The sequence below is a fragment of the Cnephaeus nilssonii genome (genome assembly GCF_951640355.1).
Source record: "Cnephaeus nilssonii genome assembly, chromosome: 1".
In the NCBI taxonomy this organism is placed as follows: Eukaryota; Metazoa; Chordata; class Mammalia; order Chiroptera; family Vespertilionidae; genus Cnephaeus; species Cnephaeus nilssonii.
The window spans coordinates 5,520,814-5,543,152 of NC_137072.1; the positions used below are offsets into that span (position 1 = coordinate 5,520,814).

General features: G+C 36.0%; 1 protein-coding gene across 3 annotated transcripts in view; it reads right to left on the reverse strand.

Moving 5' to 3' along the window:
- KLHDC1 (kelch domain containing 1) overlaps nt 1-22,339 on the reverse strand; it is a 60,797-nt gene that overhangs the window by 10,782 nt on the left and 27,676 nt on the right. For all 3 annotated transcript variants that reach the window (XM_079772025.1, XM_079772024.1, XM_079772026.1), the window contains 8 exons: nt 19,321-19,399; nt 17,196-17,279; nt 13,779-13,862; nt 13,266-13,324; nt 10,691-10,803; nt 8,544-8,616; nt 3,954-4,038; nt 2,309-2,361 (listed from right to left, as the gene is read on the reverse strand). In XM_079772025.1, the coding sequence (XP_079628151.1) occupies nt 2,309-2,361; nt 3,954-4,038; nt 8,544-8,616; nt 10,691-10,803; nt 13,266-13,324; nt 13,779-13,862; nt 17,196-17,279; nt 19,321-19,399 (630 nt within the window). The remainder of the gene's footprint in view (nt 1-2,308; nt 2,362-3,953; nt 4,039-8,543; nt 8,617-10,690; nt 10,804-13,265; nt 13,325-13,778; nt 13,863-17,195; nt 17,280-19,320; nt 19,400-22,339) is intronic.

Consider the following 22,339-nt stretch of genomic DNA (forward strand, 5'->3'; position numbering starts at 1 on the left):
CCTGCTCTCCTCCCTTCTCCCCCGCCCCGCCTTCTCTGCCAGCCCGCCTGCTCTCCTTCCTTCTCCCCCAGCCCCACCTCCACTCCTCCCTTCTCCTCCCCCTGGTTTGCTTGCTTCTCCGCAGCTTTGCTCCCTTCTGCAGCTCTTGGCTTCTTTCTATGCTGTCTTGATATGCAAATTAGCCGCCATCTTGGTTGGGGTAATTTGCATACTCGTCCTGATTGTTTGGTGGGTGTGGCTTGGTTGATGGGCGTGGCTTGGGCATGGCAAAGGTACGGTCAATTTGCATATTTGTCTATTATTAGGTAGGATAAATAGAAGTGTGCTTACAGTGATCATATTTTTCAGGCTTAAACAGGAAAAATAAACTTCAATGTAGTAAGGTATTTGAGACAACAACTTCCCTGAAAAATCTGGGACCAAGAGTAACTTTCAGTACTACAGAAAGTTTAAAGCCAAACTTAAATATGTAACTCTTTATTGTTACATCTTCTATAACTACTTATCACCACTTCTTCCTATCTTCCATCCCTCTTACAAAGATGTACAAAATAAATAACATGGATGGTGGGAAATAAAATTGTATGTCTTCCCTTCAATCTTTAAAAATGCATTTTTGGGTCCTCCTCTTCCCCTTTTTCTACTACAGTTGTTTGAATGCCTGCCTTCTATATTATCAGCAATTTAAGGGGAAGGTCATGACTTCGTTTCATAGCACCATGCCGTCTTATGGTAGGCACTTGAATATTGTATTTCTTGATCCCTGGATATAAGGAATTTGCAATCTACTTAGGGAAAGTAGTTATGTTCATGGTAAAAGTTAAGTAAAAATACTCTGCGGTATAAAATCATTACAGTATCTATTTCAAAACTTTGCCTGTACCTTGGGATCTTTCCAATATTCTGAAGTCCACGCTACACCCCAGACCAGTGAAACCATAATCTGTGGGAGTGGAACACAGGCATCAATATGTTTTAAAGTTCCACATGCGATTCTAAAGAGCAGCAGGTGCAGGAAACACTGCACAACGGGACGAGCAGTTACGAAAGACTGTAGGAAGGTTCGGTTTAAGCTAGTCCGTTGGTTTTCAAGTGGTTCAAGCTGTAGAACGTCTGGAAGTTATAGTACACTCCTTGACATATAGCATGTCCTCTCTCTCTCTCTCTCTCTCTCTCTCTCTCTCTCTCTCTCTCTCTCTCTCTCTCGCCTTCACCCATGTTATTCCTACTGCATTAAATACCTACAGTTCTTCACTGGGCAACTTCTACTTCACTCAAACCCTTCCTCCCAACTCTCTCAGGCAGAAATACGGGCTTCTTCCACAACCCTCCACTAAACGTTGTATTTACTCCTTTTAAAGCAGAAGTATATGAGCTAAGACACTATAAGTCACACCACCAATTTAATAACAGCTTTGGGATTATAAAAAAATTCTACTAAATTAAATGCATCTATATGTGTTTACACTCTGAGTTCAGAAAAGTTAAATCAGGTTGAGAATCAAGGAAATACAGTATGTTTAATATTCCCATATGAACTAAATGCAATTTTACAAGCTAAGCAAAAATGTGACTATACTGTATATTTTAAGTCTTAAAAATAACATTGGTGTATGGTTGGTTCATCATTACAAATTTGATTATACTCTTAGGACAAATTTTTTTTTTTAATCCTCATCCAAGGATATTTTTTCCATTGATTTCTAGAGAAAGTGGAAGGGGGAGAGGAGGAGGAGGAGGAGGAGAGAGAGAGACACACATCGATTGGTTGCCTCTCGCACCCTCCCGCACAAGCCCCCACCGGGACTGGGGAACCTGCAACCTAGGTGGGGTGCCCTTGACTGGAAATCAAACCTGAGACCCTTCAGTCCACAGGCTGACACTCTAACCACTGAACAAAACTGGCCAGGGCTATTGTTAGGGCAATTTAAACATTTTCTTAAATTCAAGTCATAAGCTACCTGAAAAATATTACAAAGCTGCTCTGGCCAGTTGGCTCAGTTGGTTGGAGCATCGTCCCAATACCAAAAGGTACAGTTTGATCCCAGGTTGGGGTGCATATGGGAAGCAACAAATTAATATTTCTCTCTCAAATAGATGTTTCTCTCTCTCTCTCTCTCTCTCTCTCTCTCTCTCTCTCTCTCTCTCTCTGTGTCTTTCTCCCTCCCTCTCTTCCTCTCTCTCTAAAAATCAATAATAGCATATCCTTGGATGATTGTTAGGGGGAAAAATATTACAAAGCTTTCCCAAAACGAGGAAGAAATTATCATGTATTTATAGCATATATATGAAAAATAAAATTGCTTACCTGAGTAGTGAATAAGGCTGTGTTTGAAAGATCAATAAATCGTTACAGTGACCCTAATCAACATAAAAAGAAGTTATTAAGGTTTTTGATAAAAATAACTGCATTAAAAATTGAATATTTTGTAAATATAAAAGAAATTACATAAAGCAGCAAATAAATCTCTGTCCAGCTATGAACACACATGTACACATGCACGCACAAACATACACAGACATACACATATCTGTGTCCATACAAATGTTAGATATGTGGTTACCATTTTTTCAGTGATCCAATTTTTACCTAACCACAGTCTATATAACTGCAATTTTAAAAACCAGAAACATGTTTTTCCCTTAGAACAGTGAGTTCAAAATGAGAATAGTACTGGTTTTCAAGCTTTTTTGTTTTTTAAGCAGAACTTTTTTCTTTCAAATGACTTATTTTTAATCTTCTCTTTACCCCAACTCCCTTTTCCAGGTGGTCCCAGGAGTCCTGGGAATTCTTCATTTGAAAATTACAGATCCAGAAGGTTTTCTGAATATGATTCTCTCATCTAAAAATTAATGTGGATGAGTCAGCAGAAAATTTCTCTAATCCTTTCAACTAGGTCTTTAGAATTTCATAATTTATGACCATGATTTTAATGAGAATTCCTATTTTAATGATAAAATTTGTATCCTAAGACTTCTAGTGCTAATAAAAATAAGACAAACTACTAAATTTGATTTTTAATTAAATACAAAGTTGTGGTTATAATTTTTTATTGAAGCACTGAATTCAATAAAATTCAGTTTCTTTGAATTCTCAGTCAAAGAAAGTTCTGAAACTTTCAATATACGTAACATTTGAATTGGAGGCCTCATAACTATGAAAAAAATAAGTTCCCTGGAGATGACCCACCTTATTCAGGGTTCGCCAGGTCACTCAGTGGGAACAATTCTGGAGATAACTACGCCTAAAGAGATGGCAGGAGCTGCGCCTCTTTGGTTGGGCCCTGAAGGCTCAGTCCTGCTGCCCGCATGCTCCATGCAAACCAGCACCACGTCCTGACTCCTGTCCCACCACATACAGAAGAGGAAGGCGGCCACTCTGCTCTGAATTTCCCCAGGTGATAACAGTGAGAGAACAGTACTCTCCCAATGCTACTCATTTATTCCTTAGACCTTAGTTTTACCAGATTTTAAAACTGGAATGCTTTAAATGCAAATGTAAAACAGGGGTGACGTAGTGGCAAAATATGCATAAAATAAAAAGAAAATATACTTTAAACATTTCAAAGTAGTTTCCTCTTGAGGGAAAAAGCTAACATGATGATATTCTAGTTATTGCTAGGTAGCAAATTTCATGAGTACTTACTACAATAAGTAGTAATATACATTATATATTCACATGTATCAAATATTACAGATATTTTAATTCAATAAAATTATAAAAGCTCTTAATAATTTGACTAATGAAGTTAATAGCCCTATTTTGATTTGTAAACCAACAGTATCCTAAATGCTTCTCCACAGCCACTTATTCTGAAGATTAGTCACACCACAGAGGAACATTCCATGCCCTTCCATATTTTGCAATGTGGGAAATGAGCATTCTTGAATAAGGATTTAGGATGAATAACACAATTACTCAGAGGAAATATTTAGATAAGAAATTTTCTTACTGTATCCAAGGAAAGTAAGTCATCTTTGCTCCCACCAAATACCATTATTTCATTTTCTTTTCCCAAGCAGGCTGTGTGCCATAACCTATGATTGACAGGTGTAAACAGAGTGAAATACTACCAAGGAAGAAGCTGTATATCTCATATTAATCAATTTTCAATTGCACACTCTAAAATGTAATCTCTTTCAAAAGAGGATAGATTTTAAAGATTCCTCTAGAATCATCAGAGGATTCGATTCTAGAATTCATTAAATCATATCATTTCAATTAAGGAGATGACCCCCAATAACTCTTTCCTATTATATCCCCCAATCTTTTTCTAATCTCCTTTTCACATAGGTATTGAAATATTTTAGTCATAAAATGATATAATTTAAAAATATAGCTGGGTATGGCTCAGTGGCTGAGCATTGACCCAGAAACCAAGAGGTCACCAGTTCGATTCCCAGTCAGGGCATATGCCTGGGTTGCAGACTCAATCCCCAGTAAGGGGCATGTAGGAGGCAGCGATTGATGATTCTCTCTCATCATTGATGTTTCAATCTCGCTCTCCCTCTCCCTTCTCTTCCTCTCTGAAATCAATAAAAATATATTTTAAAAAATAAAAATAAAAATGAACTGAACAACAAAAATAGCCGCCTTTCCCATTCTTCTTACTATCTACCATCTTATTGCCCTCATCATTTTTTACTCTTTCTTTCCTGCTCTCTCTTCCCCCATCACCTGGCAAATCCAATTTGGCATTTTCTTTTCATTTACATTGTCACACTATTTATCACTCTGGGTACAGAATACCATACATGTTCCTCCTTTTTCTGCCTCTAATCTTTCTCAACTACATATAGCTGATATGTAATATTTTTAACCATGACATTTCCTGATCAAGAAGCACCTGTGCCATTTTTCTTCTCCTAATATTTATGACCACAGCTATTTCTTTTTCCTATAAAACTAACTGTTGCCTCTCCCCAAATGAACCTTCTCTTCAGCCAACTTCATTTCCTTGTGTCCCCTAAGAGTGAAGCTTATATGTCTCTAGGCTTTTGTTCACCCCATTTCCTAGTTTTAGAATGAGAAATCATTCTCTCAGGGCCTTTAAAAAAAAAAAAAAAAGACTCAAAATTCCCCAATGCAACCCAAACTGGCTCTGTCACCCTCTCTATTCTGCATCTGTTAACATTTTGTGCTCATTTTATAATCTAACTTACATTTGAAGATGAACTCCTCTATATACTGCTTTGTTTGATGTATGTGTCTTTACCTCCCCACAAAAACTATAAGATCCTTAAGGTCAAAAGCTGCCACAGTGGTGTGCTGGAGCTGGTTTGTCGGCTCGGCTCGTTACAGCCAGCTGCGCACGTTCCACGCACAGTGACCTGCTGGGAGCTTGAAACGGCCATGGTGGGAATCAGCAAATGCTACAAATTAGGGCTTTTTTTGGTTTGCTTTTCTCGGAAGCAGTGTAAACTGTTTGCCCGCACATCACGGGAACCGGGGTGATTGAATTTTATGCTTCTCTTTCAAAATGCCCACTATGGTGTTCTGCATCCAGTGTAGACCAAAAACTTTTGATTAACAAAAGTAAACACAAAATGCCAGCATAATTTATTGTTTAAATAAACAAATCATTTCATAAAGGAGTGGAGCATCTAATGTGGTCTTTCAAATGGTGTGATAGCTCATATCCATCTCCACATTATTTACCAAGAATACTTTTATGGTTTTAAAAAGTTCAATATTTCTCAGGGCTCAAACTCTCAGAAAAAAAGTACACATAAATTTCTCAAATTTAAAAGATAAATTGAGGGTTTATAAAGTCATTGCTTTGATTTTGAGAATACTTTGATTACTTCTCTTAACAGACCAAATTGCTGAAGCAACAGATTCTACAAACAATTACATTAATTACTTATTTTATTATCACATAACTTATTTTTAGCACATCAATACTTTTACTTAACTTCCACAAGTGCAAACAGTGGGATTATGCACAATTTTTTCATCAATTCCTTTCCTCAAACAATCATGACACATGCAATGACAAAAGCACTGGGGACCCAGGATAGAACTGAGTCAGTAGAGACTTTGTTTGGGAAATACTCTGCCCAATTCTCCAACTTGTACGTTAGACCGTACTTTGATATAAATCATCCGTAACACCCAGATTATGTTGTGAGGTCAGAAAAGGGGACGGGAAGAGAGACCGAGTAAAGGAGATAGAATATGATGAAGTCCTCATATGTGGGAAAGAACAGCTTAACTTGCTGGAGAGAAGGTCACATAACCTTGGCAATGCTCATGGGATACAACAGTACCCAAGGCTCTGCAGACCAACACCTAGTTAGACATGTGGTCCAGACATTTAAGAACATTCTTTGCTGACAGCTATCTGTACAGATGATCAGATATGGCTAGATAGATGGCTTCTCAACCAAGCATCGTTTCATCTAAGGTGAGACCTGAGGAAGAGTGCAGCACTGTAGGGCAGTGGGTCCAACCAGGGGCAATTCTGTCCCCACAGGGACATTTGACAGTATATGGAGATATTTTTGATCATCATAACTCCAGGTTGGGTGGGGGGCAGTACTACTTGGATCTTGTGGGTAGAGGCCAGAGATGCTGTTAAACATCCTCCAATGCACAGGACACCTCTCAAAATAAATAATTTGGTCCAAAATGTCAATAGTGCTGAGGTTGAGAAACCTGCTGTAGAATTACAAGAGGAGAATTGGGCAGCTTACATTTCAAATTATAGCTTGGAAAAGTTTGCACAAAATGCATTCAGATGTTAAGTACATTCTCACTTTTATAAAAAATTAGTATATACACACATATATGTTCTCCTTACACTGAACTGTATCCCACCTGTTCTCCTCCTCACCTCATACCTGAAGGTAGCTCTGCCTCTGTCTTATCTGCCTTATGGGAACTCTGGCCTGGACTTCAGCATCGAAGAACACTGGAAAGCCTTTCCTGCCTTGATTTTGGTGACATCTAGCTTGCAACCTGATGTTTTTCTACAGACTGATAGTTTATGTCCTCTCACAGCTGCTCTAAACTTATCACCTAAACATTCTAATAAAGCATATTATTTACATGACACATAGGCTGAATTCAAAAAAAATCTCTTTACATAGCTCAGTTCTAACTAGTATATTATTGATCATAGTTGTATTACTTTAATCATTAAGGATTGAAATATAAAATAGCAATTTAAAAATTAAGCATTCTACTACCACTTGGTCTATAATTAATGCATTCATACAATCAAACAAATGGAAGAGAACAAAGAGCTTATCTAGTCCAAGCCTCTCACTTCACAGATGAAGAAAATGATGCTCAGTTTCGTAAGTGACTTTCCCAAAGCCAAAATGCTAACTAGTAGCTGAGCAAGGACTAGAATTCTGAGCTCCTATATCTTAATATAAAACTCTTTAAATTAAAATACGCATTACAAAAGATCCAGAATTGCTAAAGTAATATATTCCAATGAATTTTTATATATAAAAATATAAGAATCATACACATAATTATGATAAATATTATGCATATTAATATAGAGATATAAAATGAGACATATTAAATATTTTCAGGTCTTTTTCTCAAGTTACTTGTTATATATTAAATTACTGAAATGCATGTCATTAAGTTTACTTCACATTAGTATAAATAACCTATAGTAAAAAATCTGAAATACATAGCATGAATTAGAATAAAATCTATTGCTAACTATAATAATTATAATGTGCTAAATTTGAATTTCCTATGAATATATCTTTATTATACCATCAATCAAATTAGAGAAAAAATAAGAATTACAATAGTGTCCAGCCGGTGTGGCTTAGTGGTTGAGCATCAGCCCATGAACCAAGAGGTCACCCATTTGATTCCTGGTCAGGGCACATGCCCGGGTTACAGGAGGCAGCTGATTAATGTTTTTATCTCTCTATCCCTCTCCTCTCCTCCTCTCTAAATATCAATAAAAACATTTTTTTAAAAAGCATTGCAGTATTAATGTGGTTTTCTTTGTAGTCTAATAATAGTATATTGTTTCTACAATTTTTTGTAAAAAAATTATACTTTATAATATACCACAAATAACTAACATGTTTTTTTAAATTCACATTAATAAACATTATTAAGATACAGTTTAATACAGAAAAAATAATAACCTGCCACCTACTTGATCAACATAAAAGCAAATTCCCCATTAAATTACTCTCAACCTCTTCCATAAACAAATAACTACTGCTAAAGCCAACCTCATTCTTGTCTACTTATTAAAAATAGTAACATTATATACTTTCAATTTCTTAAGCCTTTTCATATTAATCAGGCAAGAGTATGCATTTACCTAAAGAATAATAGTCTCAAATATGCAAATATGGGTAGAAACTGAATAGATCATTTCTAACAATCAGATATCATCTAAATGGTAATTAAATTATTTAGGTAATAACAAGCTTATTTGAAAGACATCCTTCCTGGTGATTTATGGTTTTAATGGCAAACACTATAAATTCAGTGCTATATTTTAATACTTTAAAAATTCTTAACTATTTTACTATTTATCAACTTCTAAACTTACCTGGGTCTTGTTTTAGGTAAATATGTCAGTTGTTTCCAACAATTTGATATGACATTATGAATCCAACCATCACCTGCAATATTGTGACAGTTCAAAAATTAAAATCAGGTCTTTGGAATAAAATTTTAATTTTTATCCAAATTTATCATGCTACATTTATGCAGCTATCTTATGTGTACGCATATTTTCTCATGACATTTTTCAGAGATATACAAAAGCAGAGTGAACATAACCGTGAACCCAAACATATCCCAGACTCAACAACTATCCGATTTTGTCATATGTGCTCCATTGATCTCTTTATTATTGTTATTATTCAGTTATTCTAAGCAAACCCTAAACCTCTGACCATTTTCCCCATACATACTTTAGTATTACTTTAAATGAATTGAATTTTTTTACATACCTACAACAGCTTTGTCACATAACTACAATGCCATTATCAGAGTCAACAAGACTAAAAATTATTTCTTAGTATTATGTAAAACACATATGACCACATCTTAAGCTGAATCTATAAAGGAGGAAATTGACTGGACTAAGAGTTAGGGCACTTACAGATGGGTACTATACTTATTGGGGCGATCACTTTTTCTACACCTGAAACTAATACAATAGTGTATATCAACTATAATTGCAAAATAAGTTAATTTAAAAATAAAAACACTTTTTAAAGAATTAGGACATTTAATTCCCCATAGGCCAAAGACCAAAACCAGCAAATAGGAATTAAACACAATAGTGCTGCCCAGCAAGTATGTCTCAATGGTTAAGCATCGACCCATGAACCAAGAGTTCACTGGTTCAATTCTCAGTCGGGCACATACCTGGCTTGCAGCTCTATCCCCAGTGAGGGGCGTGCAGGAGGCAGCCAATTGATGTTTCTCTTTCATTGATGTTTCTATTTCTCTATCCTTCTCCCTTCCTCTCTTTCTAAAATCAATAAAAACATACTTTTTAAAAATAAAATAAAAACAGTAGTACTCATGAAGATATGATATTAAACAAACCCTAGTGAAATGGGTAAATGTTAGCTTTTTTATTAGATTCCAAATCTCTCTCTCTTTTTTTTGTTAATCCTCACCCAAGGATATTTTTCCATTGATTTTTTTAGAGCGAGTGTAAGGGAGAGGGAGAGACAGAGAGAGAACATTGATGTGAGAGAGACACATACTAGTAGATTGGTTGGTTGCCTCCCGAAAGTGCCCTGACCAGGGCCTGCAACCGAGGTATGCGCCCTTGATCAGAATCGAATCCAGGACCCTTCAGTCTGTGGGCCAATGCTCTATCCACTGAGCCAACCCAGGTAGGGCAGATTCCAAATCTCTTTTAATTAAAATGTCTAGAAACTGAAGAGGCATAATATTCTGCAACAGTTAACACCCCATACTAGGAACTGCTGTTTCCAATCAACCTCTGGAGTTTGTTGGCCAGCAGACTGCCATATACAAAGTTGATGCTCAATAAATTTTTGTTGAAAAAAATATAGTTTTTTCTAAATCCTATATAAGATTATAGAAGTTGTTTTAATTGTATATAAGTTACCTTAACAAAAACATCTCTAGCCATAGAAAACTCTTGAGTTAAGAAAATACACAACACTTAGTATGTCAAACTAAGAAATGGATATTCTTGGTCTATCCTGATGGCATAATTTTACTGCTGAAAGAAAAACTGCATTTCAAAACCTTTGGGATCAGCAGTGACAGGAGTTTAAAAATTTCTAGCTAATCACGTTCCTTTATAGTTTGGGAACAAAGAAAGAAGCAACAGGCCTTCCCACCTTATATTTCCAGAGCATTCTGGAAAAGGTTGCTCTTCTAGTCTCCATTCCAGCCTACAGTGTAAGCATCAGGATGAAATATCAGGAGGAGATAGACTCGTAGGCTACTATAGTGGAAAGGGGCTTTAATTCACCTAGGTTCAACCACCCTTCCTTCTCTCTACACCTAGGAAACAGGAGAACATCGAGAGCCAAGGCCACAGAAGCAAAGGGGTCTTCCAGTTCTAATTCTCAGTGCAAGCATATATTAGGGATAAAATAAAGGTAAAGCATAAAATCAGAAAAAAAGGAATATACCTTAAGTATAAAATACAACTTAGGGACAAAAGGATAATAACTATAGGCTAAACATGAATTCACTTACTTAATGGAATATTGTCCGCACTTAGTCCACCAAATAAGAAAAGCTTATCATCAGCTATTGGTGTTAAAGTATGCCATGATCGATGTTTAGGGTTTTCTCCATTAACAGGAATCCTGTGGCAAAAAATATATATATAAATCTAGGTACTATGTTAGTTAAAATAAATGGTTTTCAATAATCTCAGATCTTAAAGGGAAAAACTGCTCTAATTAAAAAAATTTTTAAATTATTTGATGAGTTTAAACAACCTTTTCACGTAGTATCTATTCCACCTGGTCGTACAACACAGATTAAAAATTAATTCCCAGTTAATTCACAATGCATACTCAGCATCATTCTTGTTGATTAATCAATGCAACTTCCTCAAGTGTTTCAACATAATTATTTTCATGGCTATAACCTTTAACTGTTGTTTCATGTTTAATTTTGTGTTTTCAGCAGATTTCCTCAATGGTATCATGGGATTTTGTTGTTGTTTTTACTTGGTCTATTTGTTGTAGATTTTCCCAAAGCATTGTCTTCACTCTAGCTTCAAAATAAAAGCATACAAGCCATTCCAGACCCAGGAAAAAAACCCTAAAGGTTACAAACAAATACTGTTCTATTCCTTAAAAAATAGAAACATAAGTAAAAACATAAGCACATGAGTTTAACTGATTTAAGAGGTGAGAAGGCACCATTCTCCAGCATTCTGGAATGCTCCAGAAGAACATGGGCCATTTGTAGAAGATGTTATTTGCTTTTCTCCAAACTGGAAATATTTGTATTTATTGTTTTTATTTACTATAAAAAACATTTTGATTAGAAAACATTCAACAACCACAAAAATATTTAATGTTTTATATAATCCTGTCTTCCAGCCATAAGAAACAATAATTTGGTATATATGTTTCCAGACTTTAATGTGCATATAAATATTTATTAAAAATTATAAATAGGGTCCTGCTGGAGTGACTCAGTGACTGAGCATCGACCTATGAACCAGGAGGTCAGGGTTCAATTCCTAGTCAGGGCACATGCCCAGGTTGTGGGAGGCAGCCAATCAATGATTCTCTTTCATCATTGATGTTTCTATATCTTTCTCTCTCCCTCTCTCTTCCTCTCTGAAATCAATAAAAATATATTTTAAAAAATTATAAATGGGGTATGTTCCATTCTGTAATTTTTTTTACTTTATTGGAATGTTGTAGAATATTTCCATGAAGTGGATTTCTTTGCTAATGGAAGCATGGCAGCCCTTTGGGCAGATGTACCATGATTTAAACAATCCCCACTTGTGGGCATGAAGGTTGATCTCAAGTTTTTGTTTTCATAAATAATGTTGCAATAAACATTTTTGTGTACATATACACACATAAAATATACTTGTCCAATTATTGTCTTCAGAGAAATTCTGGATCAAAGTCGAAATTCCATTTTCTATTTTAAACATATTGCCAGACTACCCTCCAGAAAAACTGTACCAATTTATACTTCTTCTAATTATGTTGTTACAACCTGGCACACACTGGTCATTTGTAATTATTTTTATCTGATAGTGCAAACTAGTTTTATTTCCATTTCTTTAATATTCCATGAAATTGAACATCTTTTAAAAATAATTTTGCCTATTTATATGTCTTTTATGAGTTGCTCATTCATGTTCTTTGTCCACTTTCCTATTGGATTATTTGTCTTTTTTTTTTTTTAACTGACTTAGTTCTTGCAGATCTCAGCCTACTCTGTTAGAAATACTACAAATATTGTATAAAATATATGATTGTCTCACCACTATGCTGAACACCTGACACTAATACAAAATATTAAATGCATATACTGTAATTGAAAAAATAAAAAAATTTAAAAAGAAAAATTCAAAATAAAAAATACTATGTAAGTCAAACAAACATAAAAAAGAAATGCTATAAATATTACTTCTAATTTATTTTTTGTTTGCATTTGCCAATCTGCCTTTTAATTTTTGTGGTATATTTTTTAACACAGAAATAATTAATTCTTAAGTAGTCTTATCAACCTATCTTTTAATTTATGAATTTTGAGTTTTTATCATTTTTAGAAAAGCCTTCTCCATGGCAAGATTTTATAGATAATCTGCTTTTTTTTACACTCTCGTGGTTTCATTTTTTATTGCATTTATAATTTGAAATAATATATAGCTGAGTTCATCTCATTACATGAACAGATGAATTATAGCTAAATATATTTATTATATTGCTAAATATAGATTATGAGCCATAAACAAAATCTGACTTTTATCCACTCCATTATCTGTTCACCTGTGATGCCCCTATTCAACTGTTCCTTTATTTCTTCTACTGACCTGTCCTCAAGAACATAGTATAAAACCAGTACTTTTACATAATCAATTTTCAACTGCTAGTATTCTCATGTTTTATATAGTTGGGTTAAAAAACAAACCCTCTTTAATCTATATATTCCTTGCTTAGACATATAATCTGAAGAGAAAAATATAATAATTCAGTTTTAGAGACCCAAATTTGGATTATGGTGCACACACATATACAGACACACACAGAAATGCCTATAGGTAAAAACAAACAAATTTCATGCTTACCTTCCAGACCAAATCCAGGTATCTAAGTTTAGATAGTGCAAATCATTCATCCTAGTTTGCTAAAATAAAAGTGTGTTAAACTGGTCAGTGTTTTACATCTTTCATAAGCTAAAATTTAGTTTTAAAATAGTTTCTATTAAAAATAGATTATCTCTATTTTACTTAACATCGTAAGTTTATATATTGGGAAACAATGCTTTAGCACTAATAAAGTTAACATAGAGCTATCAAATTAAAGTATCAAGGGGGAAAGGAAGAAATGACTTTAAACTAACAGGATTTAGATGATAAGAAATTAAACTTTTCTAATAATACACTAAAGTGAAGGATTCTCCTCATTAAAATGTGATTTATAACCATCTGTGATTATTCATGTATGGTCTGTTTGGGAACAGAAGATAAAAGTTATTGAAGGACACTATCATTTCTAGATTTTTTTAATGTTCAGTTGTTCTATAAATTCAGAGAATATATTTTTATATGAAGCATCACACATAAGAAGATTATACTAACCAAAACACGTCCACCAAAGATATAGCCCTTATTTCCAAGAACTGCACATGTATGTGCAGCTCGTGGCTGTGGTGGGACTCCACCCTGCAAGCAGAGATCAGAAAACAGTGCAAAACTTGAAACTTGTGAAATCACATTCTTATGCTTAGTATGAAAAATACTTGACTGCTAAGTTACCATTACCTGTGTAATTCCATTAGAAAGCCTAAGGTAAAAGTTCACTCTGAATCAGGGATTTTCAACCGCTGTGCCGCAGCAGGCACACTAGTGTGCCACAAAATTTTTAAAACATGCAATACCTGACTATTTAGCCAGGGACACTGACCTTTTCTTTCTTAGATTATGAAATTAAAACACTGATGCCCCAGCTGGTTTGGCTCAGTGGATAAAGCATCGGCCTGTGAACTGAAGGGTCCCGGGTTCGATTCTGGTCAAGGGCACATGCCTGGCTTGCAAGCTCCATCCCAGTGTAGGGCTAACAGGAGGCAGCTGAGCAATGGTTCTCTCTTATCACTGATGTTTCTATCTCTCTCTCCCTTCTTCTCTAAAATCAATAAAAATATATTTTAAAAAATATTATTTTTTTAAAAAGGATTACTTGTTTTTTAAAAAATGACAACAGCTGTTGTTCAGTGGTTAGAGCACCGGGCCACACACCAAAGGGTGGTGGATTTGATTCCCAGTCAAGGGCACATACTTGAGGTTGCATGTTTGATCTCCAACCCTGGTTGGGGCGCGTGCAGGAGGCAACCAATTGATGTGTCTCTCTCACATTGATGTTTCTCTCTCCTCCCCTGCTCCTTGCCTCCCTTCCACTCTCTCTCTAAAAATCAATGAAGGAAAAAATGACAACAGTCACAACAATAGATGTCTGGTGTGAATGGATCAAAATTATGCCAAAATTTTTGTAAGACTAGCAAAAAATATATATTTTGGTGTGCTGCAGAATGTTAGTAATCAGTTTATGCATGCCATGAGATGAAAAAGGTTGAAAATCACTGCTCTAAATAGTAAGATACCTTGTTTTATTGTGCTTCACTTTGTTGTGCTTTGTAGATATTGCGTTTTTTTATAAATTGAAGGTTTGTGGCAACTCTGCATCAAGCAAGTCCATCAATGCCATTTTTCCAACAGAATTTGCTCAGTTCGTGTCTGTGTCACATTTTGGTAAGTCTCAAAATATTTCAAACTCTTTTTATTATTATATTTGTATGGTGACCTGTGATCAGTGATCTTTGATGTTACTGTTGTAATTGTTTTGCGGGTGCCATGAAACCCACCCATGTAAGAGCAAACTTAACAGATAAATGTTGTGTGTGTTCTGACTGCTGCTCACATTCGGTAGCCAATGAGCTGATAATGTAGGGTTCTTTCAGAACTTGGGATGAAATACATACACAAAGACACCCACCAGGAACACATGAAAATTATGCATAAAATCCTTCAAATCTTGTTCTTCTACTCATTACACTCTCCCTTTCCCCACCAATCCAAAACTTCTCTGAAGTAAATATCTAATATATTTATTCAAAAAAAAGTATAGAGAAGTATTACCAGTTATTGTGAGATAAAGTACTATTTGGTGTAAGCACTGTGCACTGCTCACTTAATAATATTAACTGTGTGTGTGTGTGTGTGTGTGTGTGTGTGTGTGTGTGAGAGAGAGAGAGAGAGAGAGAGAGAGAGAGAGAAAGAGAGAGAGAGGAGAGCAGAAGGAAGAGGGGAAAAAGAGAATCTTTTAAAATGTCATTTTAAAATCCTTATTTTTAAGCTAAAACTTACACAAAATATTATTTTGCTAAATAGTCTCAGGCATTTAAGAAAAATGCTTTAAAAAGTAAAGATATGGGTGAATAAATTTCATTATCTTTTTTAAAAAAATCCTCACCCAAGGATATTTTTCCATTGATTTTTTTTTTAGAGAGAGAGTGAAAGACAGAGAGAAATATTGCTGTGAGAGAAACACATCGATTAGTTGCCTCCTGCACAAGCCCTGACCAGGGCCCGTGTCAGGGAGGAGCCTGGAACCGAGGTATGTGCCCTTGACTAGAATTGAACCTAGGACCCTTTGGTTTGCAGGCCGATACTCTACCCACTGAGCAAAACTGGCTAGGGCAAATAAATTTCGTTCTTGAAGAGTATAGTCATACCTCACAGGTATTACAGATTTCAGACCACTCTAATAAAGTGAATATTGTGATAAAGTGAAGTCACACAAATTTTTTGGTTTCCCAGAGCATGTAAAATTATATTTATACTATACTGCAGTATATTAAGTGTGCAATATTATGTCTAAAATACTTTATATCTAAAAAATACCTTAACTAAAAAAGACTATATTGCTAAAAAATGCTAACCTCATGTGAGCCTCCAGCAAGTTTTAATCTTTTGCTGGTGGAAGGTCTTGCCTGGATGTTGATGGCTACTGACTGATCAGGTGGTGGTTGTTAAAGGTTAGGTGGCTGTGGTAATTTCTTACAATAAGACAATAGTGAATTTTGCCACACCAATTGACTCATCCTTTCATGAATGATTTCTCTGTAGCATGCAGTGCTGTTTGGTAGCCTTTTACCCAGAGTAGAACTTCTTTTAAAATTGGAGCCAATCCTTTCAAACCCTGCTGCTTTATCAGCTAAGTTTATGTAATATTCTAAATGCTTCGTTTTCATTTCAACAGTCTTCATAGCATTTTCACCAGGAGTAGATTCCATCTCAAGAAACCACTTTGTCATCCCTAAGAAGCATCTATTCATCTGTTAAAGTTTTATCATGAGATGCAGCAGTTCAGTCACATCTTCAGGCTCCCTTGTAATTCTAGTTCCCTCGCTATTTCACCACATCTGCAATTACTTCCTCCACTGAAGTCTTAAACCCCTCAAAGTCATCCATGAGGGCCAGAATCAAATTCCTCCAAGCTCTTGTCAATGTTGATGTTTTAACCTCTTCTCATAAATTACAAATATTCTTAATGGCATCTAAAATGGGAAATCCTTTCCAGAAGGTTTTCAATTTACTTTGGATTTCTGTTTGCTTACTAGCATATGAAAGAATATTAATAATGTATTTTTGCCATGCAACAACTGCATAGCCTTGATTTCAAGGGTATAGAAAAACATGGGCTTTTACAAATCCTGAACTTGGTTTACAAAAATACTTTTTAAAAGAACCTTCCTTAAATCAGGGTGTCACACTTGTGGGTAAACAATAATGATCGCACCTCTTTATAAGATTTTTCTAGAAAACCCTTAACTAACCTGGAAAAAAATATGTAATCAAAATCTAATAGTATTAGTGGTAGTACTCAAGAAAAATTCTGTGTATGTGATTACAAACTCAATTATTAAAATCCAAATAACTTAATAAAAATATATTTTAAATATATCAATAAATATAAAACTAATTTTTTACATTACTTACTTTAATTTCCGGTTGAAACCAATTCTGTGTCTTTGTGTCAAATACATGAACATCATTATGCCATCCCCAGAATATCTGCTCTTCCTAAAACAAAATTTTAAAAATATTTAAAAGATTTTATAACTTTTAGATTATTGTTACAGTTTCATTGAATATTTACTGGTTAAATAATAGACTCTTTTACAAAAATACAGCTGTTACCATATTCATAAAGCTAATGCATACAGCAGTGGCTCACAAAGTGTGGTCCCCATACCAGAGCAGGATCACTCAGCAACTTCTCTTCTCATAGTATCACTTGCAGGGTGTCATAATTTACTTGTTAACAATTTTCCAATTCCCTCAAAGGATCATCTCTTTTAAAATTGCAGAGGACAGCCCTGGTTGCTGTGGCTCAGTTGGTTGGGCATCATCCCATGCACCAAAAGATTGCCAGTTTGTGTCCTGATCAGGGCACATTCCTAGGTTGCAGTCTCAATCCCCACTAAGGAGCGTGCAGGAAGCAGCCAATCAGTGATTCTCTCTTATCATTGATATTTCTCTCTTTCTCTCTCTCTAAAAAATCAATTTTAAAAAAATCTTTAAAAATAACATTACAGAGTATATTTATATTTTGAAATTGACAGATCCTCCCTTCCCCCAACTGGTGGGCGGAGTATGATGTAACCTGCGGCCTGGAAATACCTGAGCACCTAACCAGGCACCTTATATGGACTATACATTGGACCACCAATCAACACCTGCCAAACACCCTAAGCCCTTGTTCCTATATGACCACACATTAAGCCACCAATCAGTGCGTGCCAAGTACCCTAAGCCCCCATTCCTCCCCTCAAAGGCGTGTTCACCTCTGCATGTGTTGCTGTTCTCCCCTTTCGAGACAGCCCGGCGGGTCTCTTTCCCCTAATAAAGCCTGTAATCCTGGTTTTCGGCTCCCGGTTGATTTCTCAGAAATCTGTTTTTCTAAAGCACATGCTTAGAATCCCTAATCTTTGCTATTAGAAACTTTAGGGGACTATGGATCCTTTTTCAAAAAAAGTTACAATCACTGCTTAACCAAGCAATTTGCTCTTATAGGTCAAATTTGCTCACTTTCTTCTTTGTCTTCTAAGAGACAAAATTATCAGCAAAGCAAAGATTTAGCAGTTATATTGTATTTAGAATCTTCCAGATTGTTAAAATCCTCTATTGCAGCTTATCTCTATACCAGATTTATCTTTATGTGAGAAACACATCACTGTTGTCAGGACTTGTCAAACTAAAAATTTTACTTAGTTTAGAATCTAAACCAAAAAAATCCACTGTACACCAAAAATTTCAGGACATGATCATTAGCCTAACTGTACTAAGAGAGAAAAGAATGAGAGATTTCAATGATAAGTAAAAACAGATCTAAACAATGGGAAGTTATATTTCTGAAAATTATCAATAATACTATACTAGTAAGTAGCAAAGCTTTAAAAATATTTCATATTAAAAGCTAAAAAAATGTAAAGACATGGAAAATTTTAAAAATACCCATATACAAAGAGATATACACAAAATGTTCATATACATTAATAATGTACAATAATAATGTATGCTAGTAAAAGGTAAAACTGAAGAGTTACTATGTATCTTGGTAGATCAATGTTTTTTTAAAGTTATCTTTTAAAATATTTCATTTTTATACATTATGACTATTTTTATTAATCATAGTTTATTTTCTAACCAGTAAGACTAAGTAGGAAATGAATATCACTACTCACTCACTCCTGTATAAGAGTTATAACTAGTTGTAGTACACGTATCTAAAAGCAGGTGTATGTCAGCAATAGCCATTCTGGTTACCTATGGGCAAGTTTCTCTCAGTGGTGCTAACGCCTCTACTTGTCTAACAGAAGCCTCTACTTGTGTTTCAATAGGTGTAAGTGATTAACTATGTAAGAAAAGAAATTACTCTTCCAGTAGCCATGAAGGTGAGAGAACGTCCTCTAATCGAATACAAACTCAAAAGAGAGAAAACACTTTTTGTTTCATAGTCAATTATAGAAAATGAAAATGAGAAAGAGTGGGCTCATTATTTCTAAAAACTTGAAGATAACACTAAATTAGAGGAAAATGTAAACGGAGATTACTCTCTTACCCAAGATGCATCATGAACATCAAAACAGTCTTGGAGTTCATTGTGTCTCCTACACCCATAGCCACCAAAATATATTAATCTGAAAAACAAATACAAAAGGAGACACTTAGAAGTTCTACTTCCATTTTGCTCATAGATAATTGAATGAGATCATTTCTCTCACCCTAACAACCTAAACAAACCAGATATAGTCATGTGCCATATAAAGACATGTCAGTCAATGACGAACTGCATATATGACAGTGGTTCCATAAGATTGTAAGGGAGCTGAAAATTTTGTATCACCTAGCGACGTTGCAGACATAACGTTATTGTGCAACATATTATTCACATATTTGTGGTATGCTGGTGTAAACAAACCTACTGCACTGCCAGTTGTATAAAAGTATAGCACATACATTATATACAGTACATACTACTTGATAATAACAAACTATGTTATTGTTTATGTTTTATCATTATTTTAGAGTGTACTCTTTCTAATTATTAAAAAAAAATGTTGTAAAATGGTAATGCCATGTTATGTTGGAAGTAGCCCATACATATTGTGTTTATGTAGTCTCTTAATTGCATCATTTTCTCTTGTGCTTGATTTAATCTCATGTCTTTTATACAGTAACACACAATACAAGCTTGTAGTCTAAAAGCAGCTGGTTATATCATACTAGAGGCCTGGTGCACGAATTCGTGCACTAGTGGGGTCCCTCAGCCTGGCCTGAGGGATCAGGCTGAAACCAGCTCTCCAACATCCCGTGAGGGGTCCCAGATTACAAGAGGGTGCAGGCCAGGCCGAGGGACCCCAGTGGTGCACAATCGGGGCGGGGAGGGACGCGGTAGGTTGGCCAGCTGGGGAGGGACAGCGGGAAGGCTCCAAGGCATGTCCGGCCCATCTCGCTCAGTCCTGATTGGCCGGACCCCAGCAGCAAGCTAATCTACCAGTTGGAGCATCTGCCCCCTGGTGGTCAATGCACATCATAGCAAGCGGTTGAGTGGCCTCAGCATATCATTAGCATATTACACTTTGATTGGTTGAATGGACGACCAGATGACGAGACACTTAGCATATTAGGCTTTTATTATGCAGGACTAGAAGCCTGATGCACAAAATTCGTGCAAGGGGCTCGGCTCCCGCCACCGCCGGGGCTGCCTCAGCCCCCGCCACCATGGCAGCTGCCTCTGCCGTGGCCCCCGCCCACCTCGATGACCAGGAGCCTCTGCCGCCTCTGCCTTGCCCCGCCCCGCTGCAGCTCCATCCAGAAAGTCATCCGGAAAGATGTCTGGTCTAATTAGCATATTACACTTTTATTATTATAGATAGCCTAGGTGTGTAGTAGGCTATATCATCTAGGTTTGTATAAATACATTCTATGACATTTGCACAATGACAAAATTGCCTAACAACACATTTCTCAGAATGCATTCCCATCATTAAGTGCTGCATGACTACAAACTACAAAACCATAGTTTAAAAAAGTCAAAGTGCTAAAGGAACAAAAAGACCTAAATGTACTAATTCCAGGAAGTGATGAGCTTTCAATAGTAGAGAAGAGACTCGTGGCTGCTTTCATCCTGGTGTAACAGCAAGAGGAAGAAGAATCCAATATAGAAAACGCTGTGTAAGAAATAACCCAAAATTTTAACAGCCACATGTAGACTGGCACAGTAAATTAGAATCTTAAAAAATTCAGGCACAGTGGGAGTTTTAACCCATTCAACAACTCTTTTGCATAGTCATCAGAGAGGGCTCATGGTTAGTTAACAACAGCTGGAAGCAAAAGAGAGGTGAGCAAACCTTGAGGCAATCAGAATTTTCCTCCAAAGTGTGGGATCAGGGCAGAGATCTGAAGGAAACACCTTAGAAGTATGCCAAGCCATTATGGAGGAGGTGCAAGGCTGAAAGAGACCTCCCAAGGTACAGAAAGCATAAGGTGGGAATGGAGAGCAAAGAGAACTCCCTAGTGACTCGAAGACCTACCAATTAGGCTATACAACACAGAAAGATCTCCCACAGTAGAGAGGTGGAAACACAGTTGTGGAGCTCAGCTGAAAATCCCTGGGGGATCTCTAATGCTCAAACATGCGGCTTTAACAAAGGAAAGTTTTGATCCTGCCTCAAAAATTTGAAACTAATAGTAAAATTGAATCAAACTAAAGCTACAACACAGCCCAAACACAAGTCAACTATAGATTATACTGACTCAACTCACACTCTAGCAACCTAAATAAAGAAGGGCATGTCTTTTTCTGGTGATAAGTATTATTTATTCCAATATTTACTATTCTTTCACAGAGAATGTCTAGTATATGATGAAAAAATTATAAGATACACAAAAAGACAAAAAAAGTGACCCATGATCAAGAGAGGAAAGAATCAATATAAGCTGACACTAAGGTGGCCCAGATACTGGAATTAGACACTGCCTTTAAAGTAACTGTGATAAAAATGCTTACAAACCTAGTTTATAAAAGCTGGACAACATGAAGGAAGAACTCAATAATTTCAACAGAGACATGTAACCATGAAAAAGAACTAAATGGCCCGGCTGGCGGGAATCGGTGGTTGAGTGTCGACCTATGAACCAGGAGGTCATGGTTCGATTCCCGGTTAGGGCACATGCCCAGGTTTCGGGCTTGATCCCCAGTGTCGGGTGTGCAGGAGGCAGCCCATGTTTCTCTCTCTCTCTCTCTCTCTCTCTCTCTCTCTCTCTCTCTCTCTCTCTCCCTCTCCTAAATTAAAAAAAAAATCAAGAAAAAAAAAGAACTAAATGGAAATACTGGAAATGGAAAATAAGATGTCAGAAATAAAGAATTCTCTAGATAGGAATCCTATCTAGTCTATTATAAGTGGACATGGCAATGAAAATTATCAGTGAATTTGCAGACAGGTCAACAGGGTCAATAAAAGATATCCAAATTAAAGCAAAGATAAAAAAAGAGCAGGGGCAAGGGGACAAGGAGCCAAGCTCTTAGGACAATATCAAATGGTATAATGTGCATGAAACAGGAGTCCCAGAAGGAG